The sequence below is a fragment of the Elephas maximus genome, chromosome 15, assembly GCF_024166365.1.
Source record: "Elephas maximus indicus isolate mEleMax1 chromosome 15, mEleMax1 primary haplotype, whole genome shotgun sequence".
NCBI classification, from domain to species: Eukaryota; Metazoa; Chordata; class Mammalia; order Proboscidea; family Elephantidae; genus Elephas; species Elephas maximus.
The window spans coordinates 50,747,756-50,771,631 of record NC_064833.1 but is presented as its reverse complement, the minus strand read 5'-3'; the positions used below and the strand labels follow the sequence as shown (position 1 = coordinate 50,771,631).

Sequence of the window (23,876 nt, the reverse complement as noted above, 5' to 3'; positions counted from 1 at the left end):
AAACCGTCTTCACTTTCTTTGTGCCTTCTTTCACACTGATGCCTTTTTCATAACTCATTTGGCAAATGGTCTTATTGTTTATGTCAAAGATACAGTTGGAGGGATCATGTCCAACTCCTTCAGCCATCCACTTCCACACCTGAGGGCTTACCCAAGGGTGAAACTACATATCCTTTCCTCCTGCCACAAAGGAGAAAATAATTCAAAGATATTAACATTCAAGGATCATTCTGTGTTCTTCACATGATCATTACTTTTTCAATTGTTTATTTTTTCCACCTCTGTATTAAATCGCTCCATATTGGCTCCTACCTTCTACATGTTCAAGTCTCCTTCATCTGAAAAAAAAAAAAAACCCGCACCTGAACTTTCATCTCCCTCCAGCTGCCAACCCCTCTTCCAGATAAGAGGGCTCAGTGCCTTTTTATGCTCTTGTGCCGTTAAACCTGGATTTCACAACCTCAGCTTTATCGACATTTTGGGCTTTGTTGTGGAGGCTATTCTATATGCCGTAGGATGTTTAGTAGCATCCTGGCCTCTATCCCTTAGATGCCAGTAGCACCTCGTTTCTAATTGAGAAAGCCAAAAATGTCTCCAGACATTGCCAAATGTCTCCGTGGGTGGGTAGGCATAATTGTCCCAGTTGAGAACCACTGCTCTAAGCCCATAGCACTGGTTGTTTGAATAGGTATGGCAAAGTGACTCAAAAAAGACCCTAGCAATATTTTATTATTACAGGAGAACGTAGCTGATCATACTGCAGGAGTGATCATGTTAGCAAAGAATGCTCTTCTCTTGGAGCCACGGGAAACCCAGTAGTGCATGTAGAAACAGGGTGTGCAAAGGTGTTGCCCTGGGGAATACTCAGAAGACAGAGATTGTGAGACTTTAGGTTATTGAAATTTACCTGCTACAAAACACGTGGTATTGAATTTTCTTTCCGTTTAAGATAATGTATTTCTGATATATTATGGGTAACGAGTTAGCATGCTGGGGAATGTTTTACCATGTTTAATGTAAGAATACTGACAGGATTGTGGTATCGACTTGACACATAAGAAACATGACTCCTGAAATGAAATGCATCTCCTTTTAGCGATGGTCATTTTGTTTTCTTTTTTAATAATTCTTTATTTTTTAGAGCAGTTTTAGGTGTGCATAAAAATTGTGCAGGAAGTACAGATAACTCCCACATACCCCCTTTCCCTCCTGTGCTCTGGTTCTCCTATTATTAACTTTTCTTTTATTATTAACATCTCCTATTCTGTGGTATATTTGTTACAACTGCTAAACCAATATTGATACATTATTATTTACTAAAGCCCATTTTTTTTTTTTATAGTTTATAGTACATTTGTGTTCTACAGTCCTATGGGTTTTGAAGAATGCGTAAGGGCATATATCCACCATTACAATATTGTCTAGGCTAGTTTCACTGTCCTAAAAATGCCCTGTGCTTCACCTGTTTATCCCTCTACTCCTCCCTCTGAAGCCTTGACAATCACTGATCTTTTTATTGTATCTATGGTTTCGCCTTTTCAAGAATGTCATGTAGTTGGAATCATACAATTTGTAGCCTTTTCAGGAATGTCATATACTACATTTTTATGCAAAATAGCACACCCCCTCACACATTATTTTCCTATGTGCATCATGTGTGGGAGTGTTATTTATGTGGGCATGTTATTTGGAATCATACAGTTTGTAGCCTTTTTCGGACTGGCTTCTTTCACTTAGAAATATGTATTTAAGGTTCCTCCTTGTCTCGGTTCTCCAACAAATACAGTATTTGCAAAATGTTCCCAGCATTTGAGTAATTAACTCCTGTTATTTTACTAACCAGTTCAATGACCCTAAACAGGTTTTCTTAGCTGTCCAGTGTTTGGGATGCCATTGCCATTCATGCCAGCATGAAGATTGTTAAGTGTCTAATACTACAGTGTGCCCTACTCCTAAAATATTTGATGTGGAATGTAAGTCCTAATGGAAGTAATTTTACTCTAATTTTTATTGAAGACGTAGCCTTGGGATAAAGTTTGTTATTTTGTCAGGAAATAAAGTTTTCCTTTTGTTTTAAAAGTTTCAGAACCTGAAGCTGAAAGAATTCTACTGTGAAGAGAACCCACTGCTCCTGAGGCAGCCAGTTCATGCTGTGATACAGGATGAGGTCTGGAGTTTACAGGTGAAGGCTGAGATCATCCTCACAACTCTTCAGATTCAAGCCACAGTTTCAGTTTTCAAGAGATTTCTATTTAAAGCACTTCAGCCAAGCCAGCAAATGATTGAGGAAACCCCAGTCCGCTGGCAATATGGATCCCAGACATAACCTTTTTGTCTTGCTTATAAAATTCAATTTAATCCTATCTGATTTCCACAGTGACTAAATTCGGAGATATAGAAACTTTTTTTGGATGAAAGGAAAAGACAGGAATGTGTTTTCTCTTTAGCCTTCCAAGTATTTTTTAGTATTTTCTAAGGATGTATTTGCTTTGTTACTAGTGGGGCCCTTGCCTCCTGCATTTCCTCTTCACTTGTTCCCTTCTCTGGCGGATGAATGATTAGGATCCAGAAATCAGGTTCACAAGTTGATGATATTAAAAGAAGTAACAGGAAAGAATATTAGAGGACCCTCCTTGTGTGCCTTCTCATGGTGCAGGAATCAAAAATTGCAGATCATTTCACAACCAAGTATGATTGTACATCGTAAATTTGGACTTTACAGATCCATTTGGGTCTATAGCTGAACATGAAGGATTGCCTTAAGAATTTCTGAAATTGTGTAAGGATTTGGGTTTCCTGGCTAGAGGAAACAACTAACCTTGGTCAATGGTTTAGTGTATTTTAAAATAAATTTCCCCCCTTTTAACAAGTAATACATGTTCATTATAAAAAATTAGAAAACTAGCAAGGAAGAAAAGAAAATAGTTAGAGTACCATACTGAATTTTAAAAACTTTCTAAACTCATTCAGAGAAATTAGAAAATAAAAGTAAGCTAAGTTACTAAATTCTCAGAAATCCAGTACCCAGAGATAGAATCACTATTCTCTCCTTGACATTTATTCTTCCAGAACTTTCTATGTGTCCATAATATTTTCAAATTAAAGATGAGTTCAAACTATATACGCTCCGTAGGAACTTGTTTTTCACTCAAAATATTGTTATTGTATTTCTATGTGTGAAAATCAGTATACGTCTTTTTAAATGAATATATGATATTCTATTACATGATTACACCACAATTTGGTTAACTATTTCCCTACCGTTGGACGTTAGATAAGTAACAATTTTCTGACCATTTAGCCTTTATAAACAAGGCTACCATGACCATCCTCGTAGTGAATTTCTGGCTCACACCCATGTTATTCCTACAAAAACTGGCATTTTTAAGAAACTACTGTTAAATACCCTTTCAGAGAATCAATCTATATTTCCAGAAACAGCAATATTTGCTACTCTTGTGTGGAAAAAAAAAAATTCATTTGAAATTGAATTGTAAATTATTTAAAAACTGCAGTATTTAATTTTTTTAATCCATTATAATTTATTTGTTCTTGCAGCAACCATTTCAGAATAACAAAAATAGCTAGCACTTATTTCTAAGCTTACTATGGGCAAAGTTACATTCTAAGCACTTAATAAGAATTAACTAATCTAGTCCTCCAATGCCCCTAAAAAAGGTAATGTCTTAGCTTCCTAGTGCTGCCCTAACAAAAGATACCACAAAGCAGGTGGCTTTAAAGAATGAGAATTTATTGTCTCACAGATTTGGGGGCTAGAAGTCCAAATCAGGGCATCAGTTTTCATGGAGGGTTCTTCCTTGTTGTGGCCTCAGGATCTTTGGCGTTCCTTTGCTGCTTGCAGATGTATCTTCACACGACATCTGTCTCTCCCACCCATTTGTTTGCGTGTATTCTGCTCTTTTTATAAGACACCACTCAGAAGGGATTAGATTTAGGACCTACTGAAACCCTGGTGGCATAGTGATTAAGAGTTCAGCTGCTAACCAAAAGGTTGGCAGTCAGAATCCACTAGGAGCTCCCTGGAAATTCTGTGGGGCAGTTCTACTCTGCCCTATAGGTTTACTATGAGTTGGAATCGACTTGATGGCAACGAGTTTGGTTTTTATTATTTTAGTTCTACTTTGGTATGACCTAATTAGCATAACAAAAGAAAAGCCCTATTTCCAAACAGGGTCATATTTTCAGGTACAGGGATCAGGACTTCAACATAAATTTTAGAGTGGAGGGGGGAGCACAATTCAATCCATAACAGTTAGGCAGTATTGTTGTTAACTTCTTATAGATAAAGAAATGGAGACCCAGAGAAAGGCAAAGTTCACAGAGCTGGTAAGAGTTGAGGCAATAAAGCCAACCTAAGCCAGATTTCGGAAACACTGGTGGCGTAGTGGTTAAGTGCTATGGCTGCTAACCAAAGGGTTGGCAGTTCGAATCCGCCAGGAGCTTCTTGGAAACTCTATGGGACAGTTCTACTCTGTCCTATAGGGTCGCTATGAGTCAGAATTGACTTGATGGCACTGGGTTTGGTTTTTTTGGGTTAAGCCAGATTTCATGCTGCAATATTACCTCAGAAAGGGGGTGCTAGAAGGTGGGGGGGAATGGAGACAGAGGTACTCCCAGATGGAAGAGGTTCTGGTTTGTGGAGGAGGTTGGATGAGCAGTTAACTCAATGTGGTGGCAGGGGGCTGAGTTGAGTATTTTTTGAAAGTATCTCCATGAATTTTTTCTTAGAGAGGTAACTTAAATTGATTATGCGTTTCATATTTGTACTTAAAGAAAAAGTCATTTGCACTAGACCTTTGGTCAAAATTACTGGTTAAACTACTTGAAGTGTCAAAGAATTATAGGGTTTTAATTTAGGCTGTTGTTGTGTTAGATGCTGTCAAGTCAGTTCCAACTCATAACAACCCTATGTACAATAGAATGAAACACTGCCCAGTCCTGTGCTACCATCACAATCATTGTTATGTTTGAGACCATTGTTAAACCACTGTGTCAATCCATCTCATCCAGGTCTTCATTTTTTTCATTGACCCTCTATTTTACCAAGCATGATGTCCTTCTTCAAGGACTGGTTCCTCCTGATAACGTGTCTAAAGTACATGAGACGAAGTTTTGCAGCCCTTGCTTCTAAGGAACACTCTGGCTGTATTTCTTCCAAGACAAACTTGTTCATTCTTCTGGCAGTCCATGGTATATTCAATTATTCTTTGTCAACACCATAATTCAAAGGCATCAATTCTTCTTTAGTCTTCCTTATCATTGTCCAGCTTTTGCATGCCTATGAGGTGATTCAAATATCATGGCTTGGGTCAGGCACACCTTAGCTCTCAAAGTGACACCTTTACTTTTTAACACTTTAAAGAGGTCTTTTGCAGCAGATTTGCCCAGTGCAATACATTTTTTGATTTCTTGACTGCTGCTTCCATGGATATTGACTATGGGATCCAAGGAAAATGAAATCCTTGACAGTGTCAATCTTTTCTCCATTTTCATGATGTGGCTTATTGGTTCAGTTGTGAGGATTTTTTTTTCATGTTCAGGTATAATCCACACTGAAGGCTATAGTCTTTGATCTTCAACAGTAAGTGCTTCAAGTCCTCTTCATTTTCTGCAAGCAAGGTTGTCTCATCTGCATACTGCAGGTTGTTAATGAGTCTTCCACCAATCCTGATGCCATGTTCTTCTTCATATAGCCCAGCTTCTCAAATTTATTTGTTCAGCATAGAGATTGAATAAGTATGGTGAAAGGATGCAACCGTCACGCACACATTTCTTGATTTGAAACCATGCAGTATCCCTTTGTTCTGTTCAAACAGCTGCCTCTTGGTCTATGTACAGGTTCCTCATGAGCACAATTAAGTGTTCTGGAATCCCCATTCATCGCAATATTATCCATAATCTGTTATGATCCACACAGTCAAAGGCCTTTGCATAGTCAATAAAACACAGGTAAATATCTTTCTGGTATTTGCTGCTTTCAGCCAAGATCCATCTAACACCAGCAATGATATCCCTCATTCCAAGTCTTCTTCTGAATCTGTCTTGGATTTTTGGCAGTTCCCTGTTGATGCACTGCTGCAACCACTTTTGAATGATCTTCAGCAAAATTTTACTTGCGTGTGATATCAATGATATTATTCAATAATTTCCACATTTGGTTGCATCATTTTTCTTTGGAATGGGCACAACTGTAGATCTCTTCCAGTCGATTGGCCAGGTAGCTGTCTTCCAAATTTCTTGGCATAAACAAATGAGCACTTCCAGTGCTGCATCTGTTTGTTGAAACATCTCAATTGGTAGTCTATCAATTCCTGGAGCCTTGTTTTTCACCAATGTCTTCAGTGTAGCTTGGACTTCTTCCTTCAGTACTGTTGGTTCTTGATCATATGCTACCTCCTGAAATGGCTGAATATCCACCAGTTCTTTTTGGTACAGTGACTCTGTATTCCTTCTACCTGCTTTTGATGCTTCCTGCCTCATTCTATATTTTGCCCATAGAACACTTCAAAACCACAACTCGAGGCTTGACTTTTTTCTTTAGTTCTTTCAGCTTAAGAAATGCCAAACATGTTATTCTCTTTTGGTTTTCTAACTCCAGGTCTTTGCAGATGTCATTATAATATCTTACTCGGTCTTCTCAAGCTGCCCTTTGAAATCTTCTGTTCAGTTCACTTTAGATATTCTACATTTAAGAACAAGCTTCAGTCTCTTCTAGCATCATTTTGGTCTTTTCTTTCTTTCCTGTCTTTTTAATGACATTTTTCTTTCTTCATATGTGATGTCCTTGATGTCTTCCCACAACTTGTCTGGTCTTTGGTCATTAGTGTCAATGAGTCAAATCTATTCTTGAGATAGTCTCCAAATTCAGGTAGGATATACTCGAGGTTGTATTTTGGCTCTCATGGATTCGTTTTAATTTTCTTCATCTTCAAATTAAATTTGCATTTGAGGAACTGATGGTCTGTTCCCCACTTGGCCCCTGGCCTTGTTCTGACTGATAATGTTGAGCTTTTTCGTAGTTTCTTTCCACAGATGTAGTTGATTTGATTCCTCTGTTTTCCATCTTGTGAAGTCCATGTGCATAATCACTGTTTATATTGTTGAAAAAAGGTATTTGCAATGAAGAAGTCATTCGTCTTGCAAAATTCTATCATGTGATCTCCGGTGTCATTTCTATCACCAAGACCATATTTTCCAATTACCAGCCCCTTCTTTGTTTCTGATTTTCACATTCTAATCACCAGCAATTATCAGTGCATCCTGATTGCATGTTTGATCAATTTCAGACTGCAGAAGTTGATAAAAATCTTCAGTTTTCTCATCTTTGGCATTAGTGGTTGGTACGTAAATTTGAATAATAGTTGTGTTAACTGGTCTTCCTTGTAGGTGTGTGGATATTATCCTATCACTGACAGCCTTGTACTTCAGGATAGATCTTGAAATGTTCTCTTTGTCAATGAGTGCAGTGTCATTCCTCTTCAATTTGTCATTCCCAGCATAGTAGACCGTATGATTGTCTGATTCAAAATGGCCAATAACAGTCAACTTCAGCTGACTAATGCCTAGGATATCGATCTTCATGTGTTTCATTTCATTTTTGACTTCTAATTTTCTTAGATTCATACTTCCTACATTCCATGTTCTGATTATTAATGGATGCTTGCTGCTGTTTTTTCTCATTTTGAGTCATGCAACATCAGCAAATAAAGGTCTCAAAAGCTTGACTCCACCCATGTCATTAAGGCCAACTCTACTTTGAGGAGGCAGCTCTGCCTCTGTCATCTTTCAAGTGCCTTCCAACCTGAGGGGCTCATCTTCTGGCACTATATCAGACAGTGTTCTGCTGCTATTCATAAGGTTTTCACTGCTAATTTTTTCAGAAGTAGACTTCCAGGTCCTTTATTCTAGTCTGTCTTAGTCTGGAAGCTCTGCTTACACAGGTCCACCAAGGTGACCCTACTGGTATTTGATATATCGGTTTCAAAACTTCTAGTATCACAGCAATATGCAAGCCACCACAGTGTGACAAACTGACAGACGCATGGTAGTAATTTAGGCTATACCTAGGTAAAGATGTTTTTTAAACTTTTTTCCACTTCAGGGACTTATGGGATAAAATTGAATATTATTGCCTGAGTTACAAAAAAAATAATAGGTACTAAAAAACAACAGTTACCAATCTGCATTAGTAGATGCCAGGCTCAGTGTTCTACCACACACACACACACACACACACACACACACACACCAGTTGCTGTCGAGTCGATTCTGACTCTTAGCCACCCTATAGGACAGAGCAGAACTGCCCCATAGGGTTTCCAAGGAGCAGCTGGTGGATTCGAACTGCCAACCTTTTGGTTAGAGGCTGAGCTCTTTACCGTTCTGCCACCAGGGCTCCTGGTGTTTTACCAATGTTATCTAATTTAATTCTGTGTCATAGTATTGGCCAAAATCTTCATTTTACAGATAAGATATTCGAGTTCAGATAGTTTTAAGTGACTTGTCTAAACAAGATCACATAGCTAATAAGTCATGGAGCCAAGAGTGAACTTAGGCGTCTATGTAGGTATCTATTGGGTGGATGTCTTTGAACTTGATGCTGTGTTTTACTGTGTTTCGCACACGTAGTAATAATTCACTATGCAATGTTTTTGAAGTGTATACATCCTTCTAAGGATTTATGTTGGTTTGACATTTTATAATTCAAATAATATAAATTAAATAATCATATGCAAGGAAAAATAAAAAAATACACCTGAAACATTTCATTTTATGATGGATTAAAAATAGAAATAATCTTTGACCTATTTCTCATTGCCTAACAAATATTCCAACATAATTTAATATGAACTCTTCAAAAGGAACAATTAATTTTTCCATAAATGATTTATTGACTTATATAACAGTGGAATTAGACCATCATTACATTGTATATCTTCAAGAATTGGGAGGGATATTCTAAAAGAATGGTCACACTATTGCTTTATATATATACACACGTTTCAAAGTAATAACTTCACTTTATATTTTAGTGGTATATGTTACCCTTCCAAAGTAACACATTGGCAGCAAGTAAGTGAAGAATATAAATAATGGGTGATGTAAATGTAGTCAAGAGACACACTGAGTGCAGCAAATACGTTTGATTCCAGCAATCACAAATAGAAAAAGTGAACTGTATGTAACTGTGACCTATTTATTGGTCCCATGTAATTGAGCAAATTCTTCCACCATCTGTTATTTCAGGGACTGAATCTTTGTATGTGAGTGTTCTGCAGCTTTATAGGGGGACTTAATAGGGGGACTTAACCATTGAATTCATGTAGCTAAAAAAGTACCTCTAAAATCAGTATCTGATTCAGAATCACAAGCTATGCTCTGCATGGGTAGTCAGAAAAAATGTGACCGTAGACACACAACTTAGAAGTAGCGGTAATATTAGTGTGAAAGGGCAATTCTTTCAGAAAGGATGACCTCAGTTTTGTAACCGTCCTGGAGAATGAGCTTAAGTGGGTAGGAGGTTGTGCTGTTGAAGGATCAGGCATTTAAGGAACCCACGCCCAGGATGGTTTGCTGGATAAAGGCCATTTTCCCAGACTTATGTTAACTGGGAGGGTTAGAGTAATAGGGAACAGGGATGCAGCAATCTACAGGATTTTGTTGTTATTTTTAAAATTCTTTAAGATTTTAACTGGAGTGAATGAGTGAAAGATTATATATGTACATGTTTATCCCCGAAGTTTCCTAGCAGAGCCTGATGTGGAATACTTTAATACCACTGGGAAACCTTTAACATTGGCAAGGAAAAAGTCCCCAGCACATCAACCCTACACACTATTAAAATTTCATGCAGTATTTGTGTAACATTTATACAGGACTTCTATGCCACTGGCATAAAAAATGGAGGGCATTCAGTGAAGTGAGGCTAATGTTTATTTTGTTTGCTTCGTCAGTGAAGACTTAATTTTATATACTGCATTTTTTTTCCACTTTAAGATAATGTTGTTGATGGTCATGGTGAAAGGCATGTTCCATGTCCTCACTTTCCCTTTTATTTTTAATATGGGATTATAAAGGTATTATTGCACAGAGTCAAGATTCTGGACATATCTGTTTGGATAGGGTTAATAAGAATTGAGTTAAAAACTTTGGTTCATAGAAGTCATTAATTTTTACAAAGATAGCTGTATTCAGGTACTCAGTGCAGCAAATAATTTAGACCAGCACTTATCAAATTTTAAGGTGTACAGTTTACCTGGGAACCTCATTAAATTACAAATTCTAATTCAGTAGGTCTGAGGTGGGTGTGAAAGTCTGCATTTCTGAAAAGCTACAGGTGATGCAGATTCTATCGGTCCACGAACCACACTCTAAGTAGCGAGGATTTAGATCCTAGTCAATATGACGGACTCAATTTTCGAGTCCTCCAGTCTAAACTTTTGCAGGACCCTTGCTTATTGTAATGATAGGAACCAAATTTGAACCTAAACATAACTAATTTTATAAAATATGTGGTATAAATGTATTACGACTTGGGTTTCTATATGTAAGAGGCACAGATATAATGTAAGTAGCTTGCTTTCCTTATATTAATGAAAACTGAACTTATAACGTCAATCATTTATAATATAATGTATTATATATAATATATACTTCAGAATCTTAATTTGACAGAAACTCTGAAGAATAAGCCAAAAATATGAATTTGGGAAATGTGAATCAATTAATGTCAAAGAGTTATTTTGAAAACAATCCGAGGAGTCATATTCTTCTTTTTTAATCTAGGAAATAGCATCAAGATTTGTAATGAATCAGCTAGCAGAAAATAATCCTTTACTAATGCAAGCCGTGGAACACTACCCACAGATCAAGGATATAATCTCGCGTGGAAAAGAATGTGCGATATGTGGAAAGTCCTTTGTAACCACATGGCTGGAATGTGTTGAGTTTGTTCCTCCATCAAAGGTAAATGGTGCTTTTTGTGTGAATATGAGTATAAGACCTCCTCCTATCCTTTGTCTTTATCAAAATCAACCAATCCTAACTAGACTGGTATCCAAGAATTGACTTCTATGATAGTATGATGTTAAGTTTTGATAGATAAATTTGGATGAGTGTCTGTAATAATCATCGTCACCCACACCATTTACATTTATCAGGACACGTATATTGTAGCAAAATTCCATGGACATTGAAAGTTTTAAATAAGAAAATTGAATATTTTCATCAACCTTATCAATCAAACAAGAGCTATGTTCCACTAGAAAGAATTGTTCGGTAGTGTGATGTGAAACTTTTGCTCTCACAATGATTGTTCTAGCACACTGAGCATGCACTGAGGTACACCCACAACATTATGTCTCCCAGGAGTTTTGCACCCCGGGCGGTTCACATAGACCATGAAGCCTGTTCCAAGCCAGGGGTCAACAAATTTTCCTGTAAAGAGGCAGATAGTAAATAGTTTAGGCTTTGTGGACCATAGGAGTTCCTGGGTGGTGCAAATGGTTAAGCGCTTGACTGCTAACTGAAAGGTTGGTGGTTCAAACCCACCTACAGGCACTTCAGAAGAAATTCCTGGTAATCTGCTTCTGAAAGGTCATAGCCTTGAACACCCTATGGAGCACAGTTCTACTTTGTAACATAAGGGGTAGCTATGAATTGAAATCGACCTGACTCCAAGGCAACTGGTTTTTTGTTTTTGGTTTTGTGGACCATAAGGTTACTGTTGCGACTACTAGGCTCTGCCTTTGTCACCTAATAGTAGCCTTAGACAATATGAATGAGCATAACTGTGTTCCCGAAAAATGTATTTGTGGACTCTGGTATTTGAATTTCCTATAATGTTCACGTCATGAAATATTTTTATTTTGAGTTTTTTCCAACGATTTAAAAGTGTGAAAATCATTCTTAGCCTTCAAGCCATATGAAATAGGGCAACAATTTGCTTACTCCTGTTCTAGATCATCCATCATTAGTTCCTGGCACCAGAACTTCCTTTCTCCTCTTGGTGAGCACTTAGCCTCTTTTGGGTCTGCAGTGCCTCGTCCACACCTGAGCCATCTGCTAAAGTCATACCTGCTGCACACAGATCCCTTGTTTCCATGACTCTGGGAATTGAAACCCTACTGGCCTGCAATATCATGGCTTCCCTGATAATTCTTTTCAGGACTTCAAACAGGTTCATCCTGGCTCAGACAGAGAAACTGGCATTTCTCAGCAGGGGCTTGAGTCGGAATGAACCTGTTTGAAGTTCTGATTCTTTTGCATCAAGCTTTTGGTCAGTAAAGCATTTTCATTTTCTTCTTAGTCAATGCCATGTATATGTGGTTTTCTTAAAATGAAGACAACTGGTGGGAATGTAAAATGGTATAACCACTTTGGAAACCAATTTGGCGCTTCATTAAAAAGCTAGAAATAGAACTACCATACGATCCAGCAATCCCACTGCTTGGTATATATCCTAGAGAAAGAAGAACCTTTACACTAACAGATACACACACACCCATGTTCATTGCAACACTGTTTACAATAGCAAAAAGATGGAAGCAACCAAGGTGTCCATCAACAGATGAATGGATAAATAAATTATGGTATATTCACATGATGGAATACTACGCATTGATAAAGAACAATGATGAATCCGTGAAACACTTCATAACATGGAGGAATCTGGAAGGCATTATGCTGAGTGAAATTAGTCAGTTGCTAAAAGGCAACTATTGTATAATATCACTATTATAAGAACTCGAGAAACAGTTTAAACAGAGAAGAATATATTCTTTGACGGTAACAAGAGGGAGGGAGGGATGGAGAGGGATATTCACTAATTAGATAGTAGATAAGAACTACTTTAGGTGAAACGAAAGACAACACACAATACAGGGGAGGTCAGCACAACTGGACCAAACCAAAAGCAAAGAAGTTTCCTGAATAAACTGAATGCTTCAAAGGTCAGTGTAGCAGGGGCAGGGGTTTGGGGACCATGGTCTTAGGGGACGTCTAAGTCAATTGGCATAACAAAATCTATTAAGAAAACATTCTGCATCCCACTTTGGACAGTGGCATCTGGGGTCTTAAATGCTAGCAAGTGGCCATCCAAGATGCATCAATTGGTTTCAACCTACCGGGAGCAAAGAAGAATGAAGAACACCAAAGACACAAAGTAATTATGAGCCCAAGAGACAGAAAGGGCCACATAAAGCAGAGACTACATCAGCCTGAGACCAGAAGAACTAGATGGTGCCCGGCTATAACTGATGACTGCCCTGACAGGGATCACAACAGAGAACCCCTGAGGGAGCAGGAGAGCAGTGGGATGCAGACCCTAAATTCTCGTAAAAAGACCAGACTTAATGGTCCGACTGAGATTAGAAGGACCCCAGTGGTGATGGCCCCCAGACCTTCTGTTAGCCTGAGACAGGAACCATTCTCAAAGCCAACTCTACAGACAGAGATTGAACTGGACAGTGGGATAGAAAATGATGCTGGTGAAGAATGAGCTTCTTGGATCAACTAGACACATGAGACTGTGCTGGCATCTCCTATCTGGAGGGGAGAGGAGAGGGCAGAGGGGGTCAGAAGCTGGTGGAATGGACACAAAAAGAGAGAGTGGAGGGAAGGAGTGTGCTGTCTCATTGGGGGAGAGCAATTAGGAGTATAGTGTAAGGTGTATATAAATTTTTGTGTGAGAGACTGACTTGATTTGTAAACTTTTCACTTGAAGCACAACAAAAATTAAAAAAAAGAAAATGAAGATGACTAACCATACACTGTGTTGTTTTAGGGTAGATTCCTACCTAGTTTCTTAGATAATGCTGGAGAATCTAGGATTTAGTGCTAGGGGTGAGTATGTGTCTTACAAATTTTGATAGGGAGCTAGATCTATAACCTCTAAAGTCATATGTATCTGTAGAGAGTCTCTGGTTCTAACTCCTGTAGTTAAAGTGATTTAAGGTGTCATTAGACCAGAGTAGTTTTGTGTCAATAAGGGACCTGAGTCAAAGAGTCTATAGACACTTATCTCAGTGACCACTCACCAAATTTACCTATACCAAAACCAAATAAAACCCGTTGCTGTCGAGTTGATTCCTACTCATAGAGACCCTATAGGGCAGAGTAGAACTGCCCCATAGGGTTTCCAAGGAGTGGCTGGTGGATAACTCACATCAGACCTCCTAAGCCAGAATCCATGGGTATAGGGTCTGGAGTATCCAAAGTTTATAAATTTTCCCAGTTGACTTTTACATGCAGTCAAGACTGGGAATCTCTGCACTATCTGTTTAGGGCTGTCCCAGTACCATAGGATGTGACACCTTAGTAAGCAAGGCCTAGCTTGGTGGCTTTCACATAGCGAAAAGTAAGACTCATTGCTTGAATATATGAATTAATAATTTGTCTTTAGTGATAGGAATGTAGTTCTTTTATAATGAGATATATATGGATAATAGTAAAAAACAAAGCAGGAGGGTAAATCACCATGAAGTACTACTGGCAAACACTTTAATGTGGCCTCCACTCGGGGACCTGAGTGAGTCCTTTAGATGGCTGCTTTAGGGCACATTGTGCAGCTTACTCCCAGTTAGTCTGCTTCTTGGAATCTGTATGCGGAAAAGCTTTGAATTTATCCTGCCTGAAGCAGAACAAAGGCTCCTGAACACAAATATGCTGTGTTCCTCATTATCTGTGGAGCCCTGACTAGGCCTCTCACAGTCTTGTCTTCCCTAAGGGCAGTTGATGACCTTATGTGATTGCGGATAACATATTAGTTGTTGTTTCATAGGCTTATATTTCATAAATTTCATCAACAGCTGGATGAGATCAGCACTATTTATATTTCAGAACTACATTATCTTTCTCCAAGTACAGTTGTGGAAGTTTCTTCTGTATATGTGGATTTCATGAACAAGTCCAGTATGAACCACTTTTTTTCCACCAACTTTTTATTTTGAACAATTTAAAAACAAAAGACTTGAAAAAATAGTACAATGAACATACATATACCCTTTATCTATAGTCACCAATTTTTAATATTTTCTCCAGTTGGCATTATCCTTTATTATTTTTTGGTTTTAAGGACATATGTTCTCCAAAACAAATTTGATATTCACATGAACCAAGAAAATGAGAGAGTATATCTCTTTCTAAGCGAAAAATAAAAGAGTAGTTTCTAATTACAAAAAATATAAATAAATAAACTAAAAATATGTCCTTGATACCAGGTAGAAAGTTTTTGCCAAGGGTGTTTATGGGTCAGAAAATATGTAAGCTATTTTAGATATGGTGGCACAATGGTTAAGCACTCAGCTGCTAAGCAAAAGTTTGGTGGTTTGAACCCACCCAGCGGCTCTGTGGGGCAAAGATCTGGTGATCTGCTTCTGTAAAGAGTACAGCCAAAAACCCTATGGGTCAGTTCTGCTCTGTCACGTGGGGTCACTATGAGTCGGAATTGACTCCACAGCACCCAACAACAACAACAACAACTTATGCTTAGGAAAAAAAAAAAAATGCTTAGAAGGTCTCATTAATGCTCTGTTTGTAACTTCTAGGAAACAGAGCACAGTTTTAATAAGAGCCATTTAGAGTAGGTAATTTATAATCATGCAAAATGAAATCAGGGAACTACAACTGGAGTTCATATTAGCTGGTATCAGCTGTTTACACAAGAGTATTTACTCTCCAGGAGACTATGAAGATCCCCAGAGCAAGTAATGAGTAAAAGATGTAAGTTTGTTATAGTTGTGATATAGAACCACTAATTATTTTCTCACAATACCCTTTGCCAAAGTTTTTGAGATCATCAAGCATTTTTAATTGTTATATGTGATGACCTAGCTGGTGTCACTTCTTCATGGATAAACTTGCACTCTTCACAAAGTAATGATGCTAAAATAATTAAGAAAGAATATGGCTCTCACTCCTGATGTGAATTATTTCCAAGAAATTCATACCATCAACATAATCCAGCTGTAGATGGCTGGCATAAGATTTGCAAAATATTTTTGGAGGCATTGGAAAACTAAAGGATAAGCTGGACATTTTTGTCTCTTGATCTAGTCATGTAAAAATCGTAGTTGCACTAGATATTTCTTCTTTGTGCTTATAAAAACAATTAAAAAAAGGAGCCATCTAATCAGAGAAAGCGTCCTGAACAGGACACATGTGTATGGCGGGCTCCACTATAAGGGCTGCATATAAAAGTCATCTGTGAATAAGAAGCAGCTTTCCTGTTGTTCAGTCTTTCATAACTTGATGCTCTTGTTATGGAAACATCATTGTAATAGTTGAGCCAGTATTTCTATCCGAGAGATTAGGAGTCTTCATGTAACTCAGCACAATTTGAAATTACTTACTTACCTGGTGTTGCATTTGTTTGATGTCCATCTCTACCATTGAACCCCAAGCTCAAGAAATTCAAGAACCATTTGATTTTGTTCCCCATTGTATATGTAGAGCCTAGCACAGTGCCTGATACATATTTTATTTCCGTGGAATTGCTGACGAATCAGAAGATCTGGATTTGAATACCAGCTTCTCTGTTTTTTTTTTTAGATTACTAACATATTACATCAAATGTATCATAGTGAGAAACTGACAGAGCTGCTGCCAAGGACAGCTCTTGTCAAGGTGTAAAAAAAACCCTTGGGACTAGAGTTAGCCATGTAGCCCAAGAGAACTTTCACATAATAGTTGGGGAGAAATTTAAAAACAAAAACAAAAAAAGTTTGATATAAAATACCAAGAAAAAAAAAGAGATTGTAAGTGGGAAAACAAGGATAGAAATGTCCATTGTTCCTCCAGCTGGGAGTATGTACAATCTTGGTCACATGTGTAGCATATCTGTGAATTGCTCACATTATCTTCTGGAGTGGGTCGTTATATTCAAGAGACATTCAATGAGTATAGCACGTGCCAGATTATGTGGCAAAACTTGCCACAATTTCCTGTTTTCTGCTGGGTAGGATCTGAACACTTTGAACAAGTTGCCATGTTCATTTTTAAAAAATGATCCCAGGAAAGACTCTCACAGATTCCCTCCCAAAATCACCTGATGAGCTGATAGTCTCATTTCATTTCTGCCCGGCAGAAATTGCAGCCTAGTGATATTAATCATAGCCAATACTTACTTGATACTAAGTGTGTGCCTGGCATCATATTAAGCATATCACCTGGAATACTTCACTTAATTTTCACAATAGCCCAGTGACACACATAAGAAAACCAAGGTACAGAGAAGTCAAGTAATTTGACTAAGATCACAAAGCTGCCAAGTAGAGGCTCCAGGGAGGAAACCACACATGGGAGTATCTTCCTCTTAATCAGACATGCTGGACCATCTCCTATGCTTTCCAACCAGTTATCCTTCATTTGCTTCAGCTCAAGGCATTTATGGTAAAAAGCCTTATACTTACATAATTTATTTATTTATTTTTAATAGGCTTTATGTTTTAGAGCACTTTTAGGTTTACGGAAAAATTGTGCAGAAAGTATAGAGAGTTCCCACATGCCTTTTCTGCCCCTTGCACTCTGTTTCTCCAAGTATTAACATCTTGCATTCCTCATTTATCTTTTTCCTACTATGTATCAGGCCTTTTGCCAGGGACTGGGAATACAGAGCTCTGGCTCTCAAGGAACTCACATGCTCCCAGAGGAAGCAGTAAATAAGGTAATTGGAATCAGACAAGTTAGGCTTGATGACCAGCCTGCAACTTTCCACATGTATTACCTTAACTTCCTCTTGGAAGCTAAGCCTCCTCATTGTAAAACGGTAAAATAGGGCTATGGTGAGAAATAAATGAGGTAATGCATAGAAAGTGAAAGTATTTAACCCAGCAGATGTTTAATAAAGGTTGTTGTTGTTAGGCGCTGTCGGGCTGGTTCTGACTCACAGCAACCCTATGTACAACAGAACAAAACACTGCCCGGTCCTGAGCCATTCTCACAAAGGTTGTTATGTTACAGCCCATTGTAGCAGCCACGGTGTCAATCCACCTCCTTGAAGGTTTTACTCTTTTTTGATGATACTTTACCAAGCATGATGTCCTTTTCCAGGGACTGGTCCCTCTTGATAACATGTCCAAAGTATGTGAGACAAAGTCCCACCATCCTTGCTTCTAACGAGCATTCTGGCTGTATTTCTTCTAAGACGGATTTGTTTGCTCTTCTGGTAGTCCACGCTATATGCGGTGTTCTTCTCCAACACATAATTAAAATGCATCAATCCTTCTTCTGTTTTCCTTATGCATTGTCCAGCTTTTGTATGCATATGAAGAGATTGAAAATACCATGGCTTGGGCCAGGTGCTCCTTAGTCCTAAAAGTAACATCTTTGTTTTTTAACACTTTAAAGAGGTCTTTTGCAGTAGATTTTCCCAATGCAGTACGTTGTTAGATTTCTTGACTGCCCTTTCCGTGGTTGTTGAATGTGGATCTAAGTAAAATGAAATCCTTTACAACTTCAATATTTGCTCTGTTTATCATGATGTTGCTTATTGGTTCGGTTGTGAGGATTTTTGTTTTCTTTATGTTGAGATGTAATCCATACTGAAGGCTGTAGTCTTTGATCTTCACCAGTAAGTGCTTCAAATCCTTTTCACTTTAAGCAAGCAAGTTGTGTCATCTGCACATTGCAGGTTGTAAATGAGTTGTAACAACCTCCACTCCTGATACCATGTTCGTCTTCATATTGTCCAGGTTCTCAGATCATTTGCTCAGCATACAGATTGAGTAAGTATGGTAAAAGGATATAATCCTGACACATACCTTTTATGATTTTAAACCACACAGTATCCCCTCGTTCTGTTCGAATGACTGCCTCTTGATCTATGTACACAGTACATGAGCACAAATAGGTGTTCTGAAATTCCATTCTTGGCATTGGTACCCGTAATTTGTTATGATTTATGCAGTCGAATGCCTTTACATAGTCAATTAAACACAGGTAAACATATTTCTGGTATTCTCTGCTATCAGAAAGATCCATCTGACATCAGCAATGATATCCCTCGTTCCACGTGCTCTTCTGAATCCGGCTCAAATTTCTGGCAGTTCCCTGTCAATGTACCGCTGCAACCGTTTTTGAATTGTCTTCATCAAAATTTTACTTCTGTATAATATTAGTGATATTGTTCGATAATTTTCAAATTCTTTTGGATCACCTTTCTTTGAAATGGGCACAAATATGGATTCCTTCTAGCTGGTTGGCCAGATAGCTCTTTTCCAAGTTTCTTGGCATAGGTGAATGAGCACCTCCAGTGCAGCATCCATTTGTTGAAACATCTCACTTGGTATTCTGTCAGTTCCTGGAGACTTGTTTTTTGTCAGTGCCTTCAAAGCAGCTTAAACGTCTTCCTTCAATACCATTGGTTCTTGATCATATGCTACTTCCTGAAGTAGTTGAACATTGACCAAATCTTTTTGGTACAGTGACTCTGTGTATCCTTTCTATCTCCTTTTGATGCTTCCTGCATCTTTCAATATTCTGCCCATAGAATCCTTCAATATTGCAGCTCGAGGTTTGAATTTTTTCTTCAGTTCTTTTGACTTGAGAAATCCCGAGCACATTCTTCCTTTTTGGTTTTCCAACTCCAGACCTTTGCACATTTCATTATACTTTGTCTTCTTGAGCTATCCTTTGAAATCTTCTGTTCAGCTCTTTTACTTCATCATTTCTTCCATTCACTTTAGCTAATCTACATTTAAGAGCAAGTTTCAGAGTGTCTTCTGGCATCCATTTTGGTCTTTTCTGTCTTTCCTGCCTTTTTAACGAGCTTTCGCTTTCTTCATGTATAATGTCTTTGATGTCATCCCACAACTCAGCTTGTCTTCGGTCATCAGTGTTCAGTGCATCCAATCTATTCTTAAGATGGTGTCTGAATTCAGGTGGGATTTACTTAAGGTCATCTTTTGGCTCTCATAGAATTATTTTAATTTTCCTCAGCTTCAACTTGAACTTGCATAGGAGCAATTGGTGGTCTGTTCTGCAGTCGGCCCTTGACCTTGTTCTGATTGATGATATTGAACTTTTCCATCATCTCATTCCATAGATGTAGCTGATGTGATTCCTGTATATTCCATCTGGTGAGGTCCATGTGTGTGTCGCCGTATCAAAAAAAAGCATATATGTTGTTGAAGAAAAGATATTTAATAAAAGGTATTTATTTATTTGAATAAATAAAGGTGCTTTGTGAAGATAAATTTTTTTTTTTTTTTTAATTAAGGTCTTCCAACAAGAAGGTCCCTGAGTGGCACATGTGATTTGCACTCAACTGTTAACAAAAAAGTTTGTGGTTTGAACCCACCCAGTGTCACCATGGAAGAAAGGCCTGGTGATCTGCTTCCATATATTCTTTCTGCTCTGTAACATGGGGGTCGCCATGAGTCAGAATTGTCACAACAGCAATGAGAATTCAGAAGACAAAGACTGATTACATTCTGGTGATAAATACTATGATGGAGGTGTGCACAGGGGGCTACTAGAGGAAGACATCTCAATTAATTGGGCACAGTTTCCTGGTCTATCCACAAGTGCTTGTGCGTGATACTTGCAGAATATATAATACAGTTAAAAAATATCTTAAGAGGCATTGCTTGGCAATGTGCTTTGAAGGATGAGTTGGAGTTAGATTAGAAAATAATTCAGGTGAGGAAACTGCCCATACAAATGTAACATGATGCAAATAAATTGCACAGTAAGTATAGAGAACTCACTAAGGGGAAGGGTGGAAGACGAGGTCAGAGAGGATTGCAGGTGTGAGATCAGGGTGACTGTCATGTGTGAAGTTGGAATTGAATTTTCAAAGATATGGACAGTTGTTGAAGCAATGGAATGATGAGATGAGATTTTTGTTTGACGAAGAGAAGCTGGAATTGGTGATATGGATTTAAGAATTGTTTATACAAATGTGACACTTGAAGCCACGGAATTGAAGACTGCCTAAGGAGACTTACACAGTGAACTGAGAAGACCAAACTACTGAATGGCTGAGGACAGCAATATTAAAGGGGTGGGCAAAGGTAGGAATTAGCAAAAGGAGAATGACTAAGAGCAATCAAAGAATGAGCGGCAAAATGAGGCAGAGTGAACAGAAATTTTCCAGCCATAAAATATAAATATGCAAGAAAGAGAACTTTCTTACTTTTTCTTCTACTAAATTAGTTTCTACCTTAGCTTCCATTGTACTGGAAAATGTTTTCTAGAAGGTTCCAGGTTCATGTGAGTATTTTAGGAAGTTCTCAGTCATTTCAGATTTAACCTTGGATGTTTCATATTTCCTTTTTCTCCTTTCCCCCCCTTTTCTCCCTATAACGTCCAACTTTTGGAGCCATTAAGTAGTGTTACAGCATTATGAAGTGGGAGCAACGGTTCTGTCATGTTCTATGTTCTATGTATGCATCCTCTGGGGTGTACAGTTGTCCTGCCTAGGCCTCACATGTGCTCATATCTTTGTGTTGGTGTCTGTTAGATGTCCACTTCCCATGATCTCTGTTTATCTGCCCGGCAACCCAGCGTCTTCTTGTTCTGACCTTGAAGTCCCTTTGGTCTACTGGTCCTTTTTATAACCATGTCCACATCATATTCTGGGCATGAGAAAATTTGGATTCTCTCTCACCCCAACATACATTCAAGAATGAGCTGATTAAAGATGCCAATTTGAGAGATATAAGGCTGAGAAGAAGAAGCTGGGCTGCAAAATTGGAGGAAAAGATGGTGACTTTTGTGTCATTAGGGTGGCAGGGCTGGAAGCAGGCTGCTTCAATCAGAAGTCTTGTTTGATCTTCTGAAATGTGGAGGCAAAATGTGGGAGAACTATAGGATGTTATTTGGAGGCTGAAATAGGTCTTCGGGAAGTGTTTTAAGGATGTGGAAATATGTTTGTGATTGTAGGCTGTGGAATGAGCTAGTAGAGGAGGAAGTTTAAAATTACTCCATGCTGTATGCCACTTCAGGAAGGTTTTAATGTTCTGATTATGTTATTGTCTACTTTTAGTAATTAATAGAGCTAGAATTTGGTTACAATGTGATGATCCCTGTCTATTACATCACCTGAAGGGGTTGAATAGACCAAAAAGAAAAGATAGGAATGTTTTTAAATAACTAGAAAATGGGTAATAAGCATTATAATATGAAGTTACTTATCCACGCTAAGGAATCACAGATGGAGTAAACAAGTGCTTAGGAAGCTTCAGAGAAACTTTTCTGATGAGGTGAAATTCAAACAACCTGAGTTCACGATCCTCATATTAATCTTGTAACTTCGTTTTCAGTGCAATAATCGATGCCAGAAAACGATGGTATAGTATCTTCAAAGCACTAAGGGGAAATAACTGAAAATCCAGAATTTCGCGCTTAGTTACATTGCAAAAGAAATGCGAGTGTTGGAAAATTGTGAGGAGAAACAATTTGAAGGGGAAAAACGTTTTGCTTTGAACAACCTAATCTTATTAAAATAATAGAAGAAGTAAAACTAGTAACATTTAGTAAGTATATTACAGTGAATAAAGTATATGACATTGGATTACGATAAGTGTAGAGTGTGAATTCATAAATCATGGTAAACAAATTAGAAGCTATTTAAAATGGTTAAAATTTGGATCAAGAAAATTTATATTTGGATATATATTACCAGGTTGGCACTTGAAACATGTTATGATAGACTGTTTAAATCCCTGTTTCTAGAGAGAAAACAGAATTTCAGACCAGTTGCCGTTGAATTGGAAACCCTGGTGGCGTACCAAAGGGTCGGCAGTTCAAATCTGCCAGATGCTCCCTGGAAACTCTATGGGGCAGTTCTACTCTGTCCTGTAGGGTCGCTATGAGTCAGAATCGACTTGACAGCACTGTTTTTTTTAGAGCCGTTTAATTGACTTCAACTCATGGTAACTCCAGGCATGCCACAGTAGAACTATGCTCCACAGGCTTTTCAATGGCTGACGTTTTCAGAAGTAGATCATCAGGCCTTTCTTCCAAGGCACTTCTGAATGAACTCTAGCCTCCGACCTTTTGGTTAGCAGCTGAGCGCATTAATCATTTGCACCCCCTGGGAACTCTGAAAACAGAATTACATGCACAAAATTCATGGAAATGATAATCAAATTAATCACATCGGTAAACAGTTCCTTCTATATTTATTCAGAGTTTTATGCTACTTTATTGTAGAGAAGAGATTATACAAGCAAAAACTAGTTTGCCTAGAATCCTCCCTTCTGCTTCACAAAATACCTCAATATCTCAAGTATCTCTTCAGGAACTAAGTTTAGTGATTGCTGACTTTTACAGTAAATATTGTAAAGGGAGAATCCCACTTAATACTGCCAACACCTGGTTGCCCTTGTTTTGTTTACAGAGTGTTCTATCCGTAATGTGGTTTGCCATCTGAAGGCACTGTTGCAGGAGCGAAACACTTGACAATAAATGGGTCTTTATTCTCAACATAAAACAACTAGAAACAACCAAATATCAAATTGTATTTGCTTCTATTCAAGTGGATGTGAAATTACGTCATAGTTATTTTATGAAATAGTGAGATGAGGATTGGAAAATTGCCCATGAAAAATTTTATTCATCTCTCAAATATTAACCTTTACCATAAGTTATCCAGATGCTTTACCTTTTTCCAGATGTTATAGCCTTTGCCATCTGAGTTCAGTTATTCCTTAGCAATTACAGAATTATCAGTAATTCCAACATAATAGATATTTCAGCATTATCTACTAATAACATAAACCTTTGAAACAGCAACAAAAATTAATCCTTTTTAGTCACTACCAGCATGGGCCGGCCATATTTGAACTAGTGACTTAGAGGCAACCTAAATAGTCTCATAAAATCCTTTCCAAACTCTTGAGTGATTCTGTGCC

At 38.0% G+C, this 23,876-nt stretch overlaps 1 protein-coding gene across 2 annotated transcripts in view; it reads left to right on the top strand.

Moving 5' to 3' along the window:
• Window positions 1-23,876, top strand: part of LRRC69 (leucine rich repeat containing 69) — an 86,207-nt gene that overhangs the window by 54,326 nt on the left and 8,005 nt on the right. For both annotated transcript variants that reach the window (XM_049854516.1, XM_049854515.1), the window contains 2 exons: window positions 2,081-2,182; window positions 10,807-10,986. In XM_049854516.1, coding sequence (XP_049710473.1) covers window positions 2,081-2,182; window positions 10,807-10,986 — 282 coding nt within the window. The remainder of the gene's footprint in view (window positions 1-2,080; window positions 2,183-10,806; window positions 10,987-23,876) is intronic.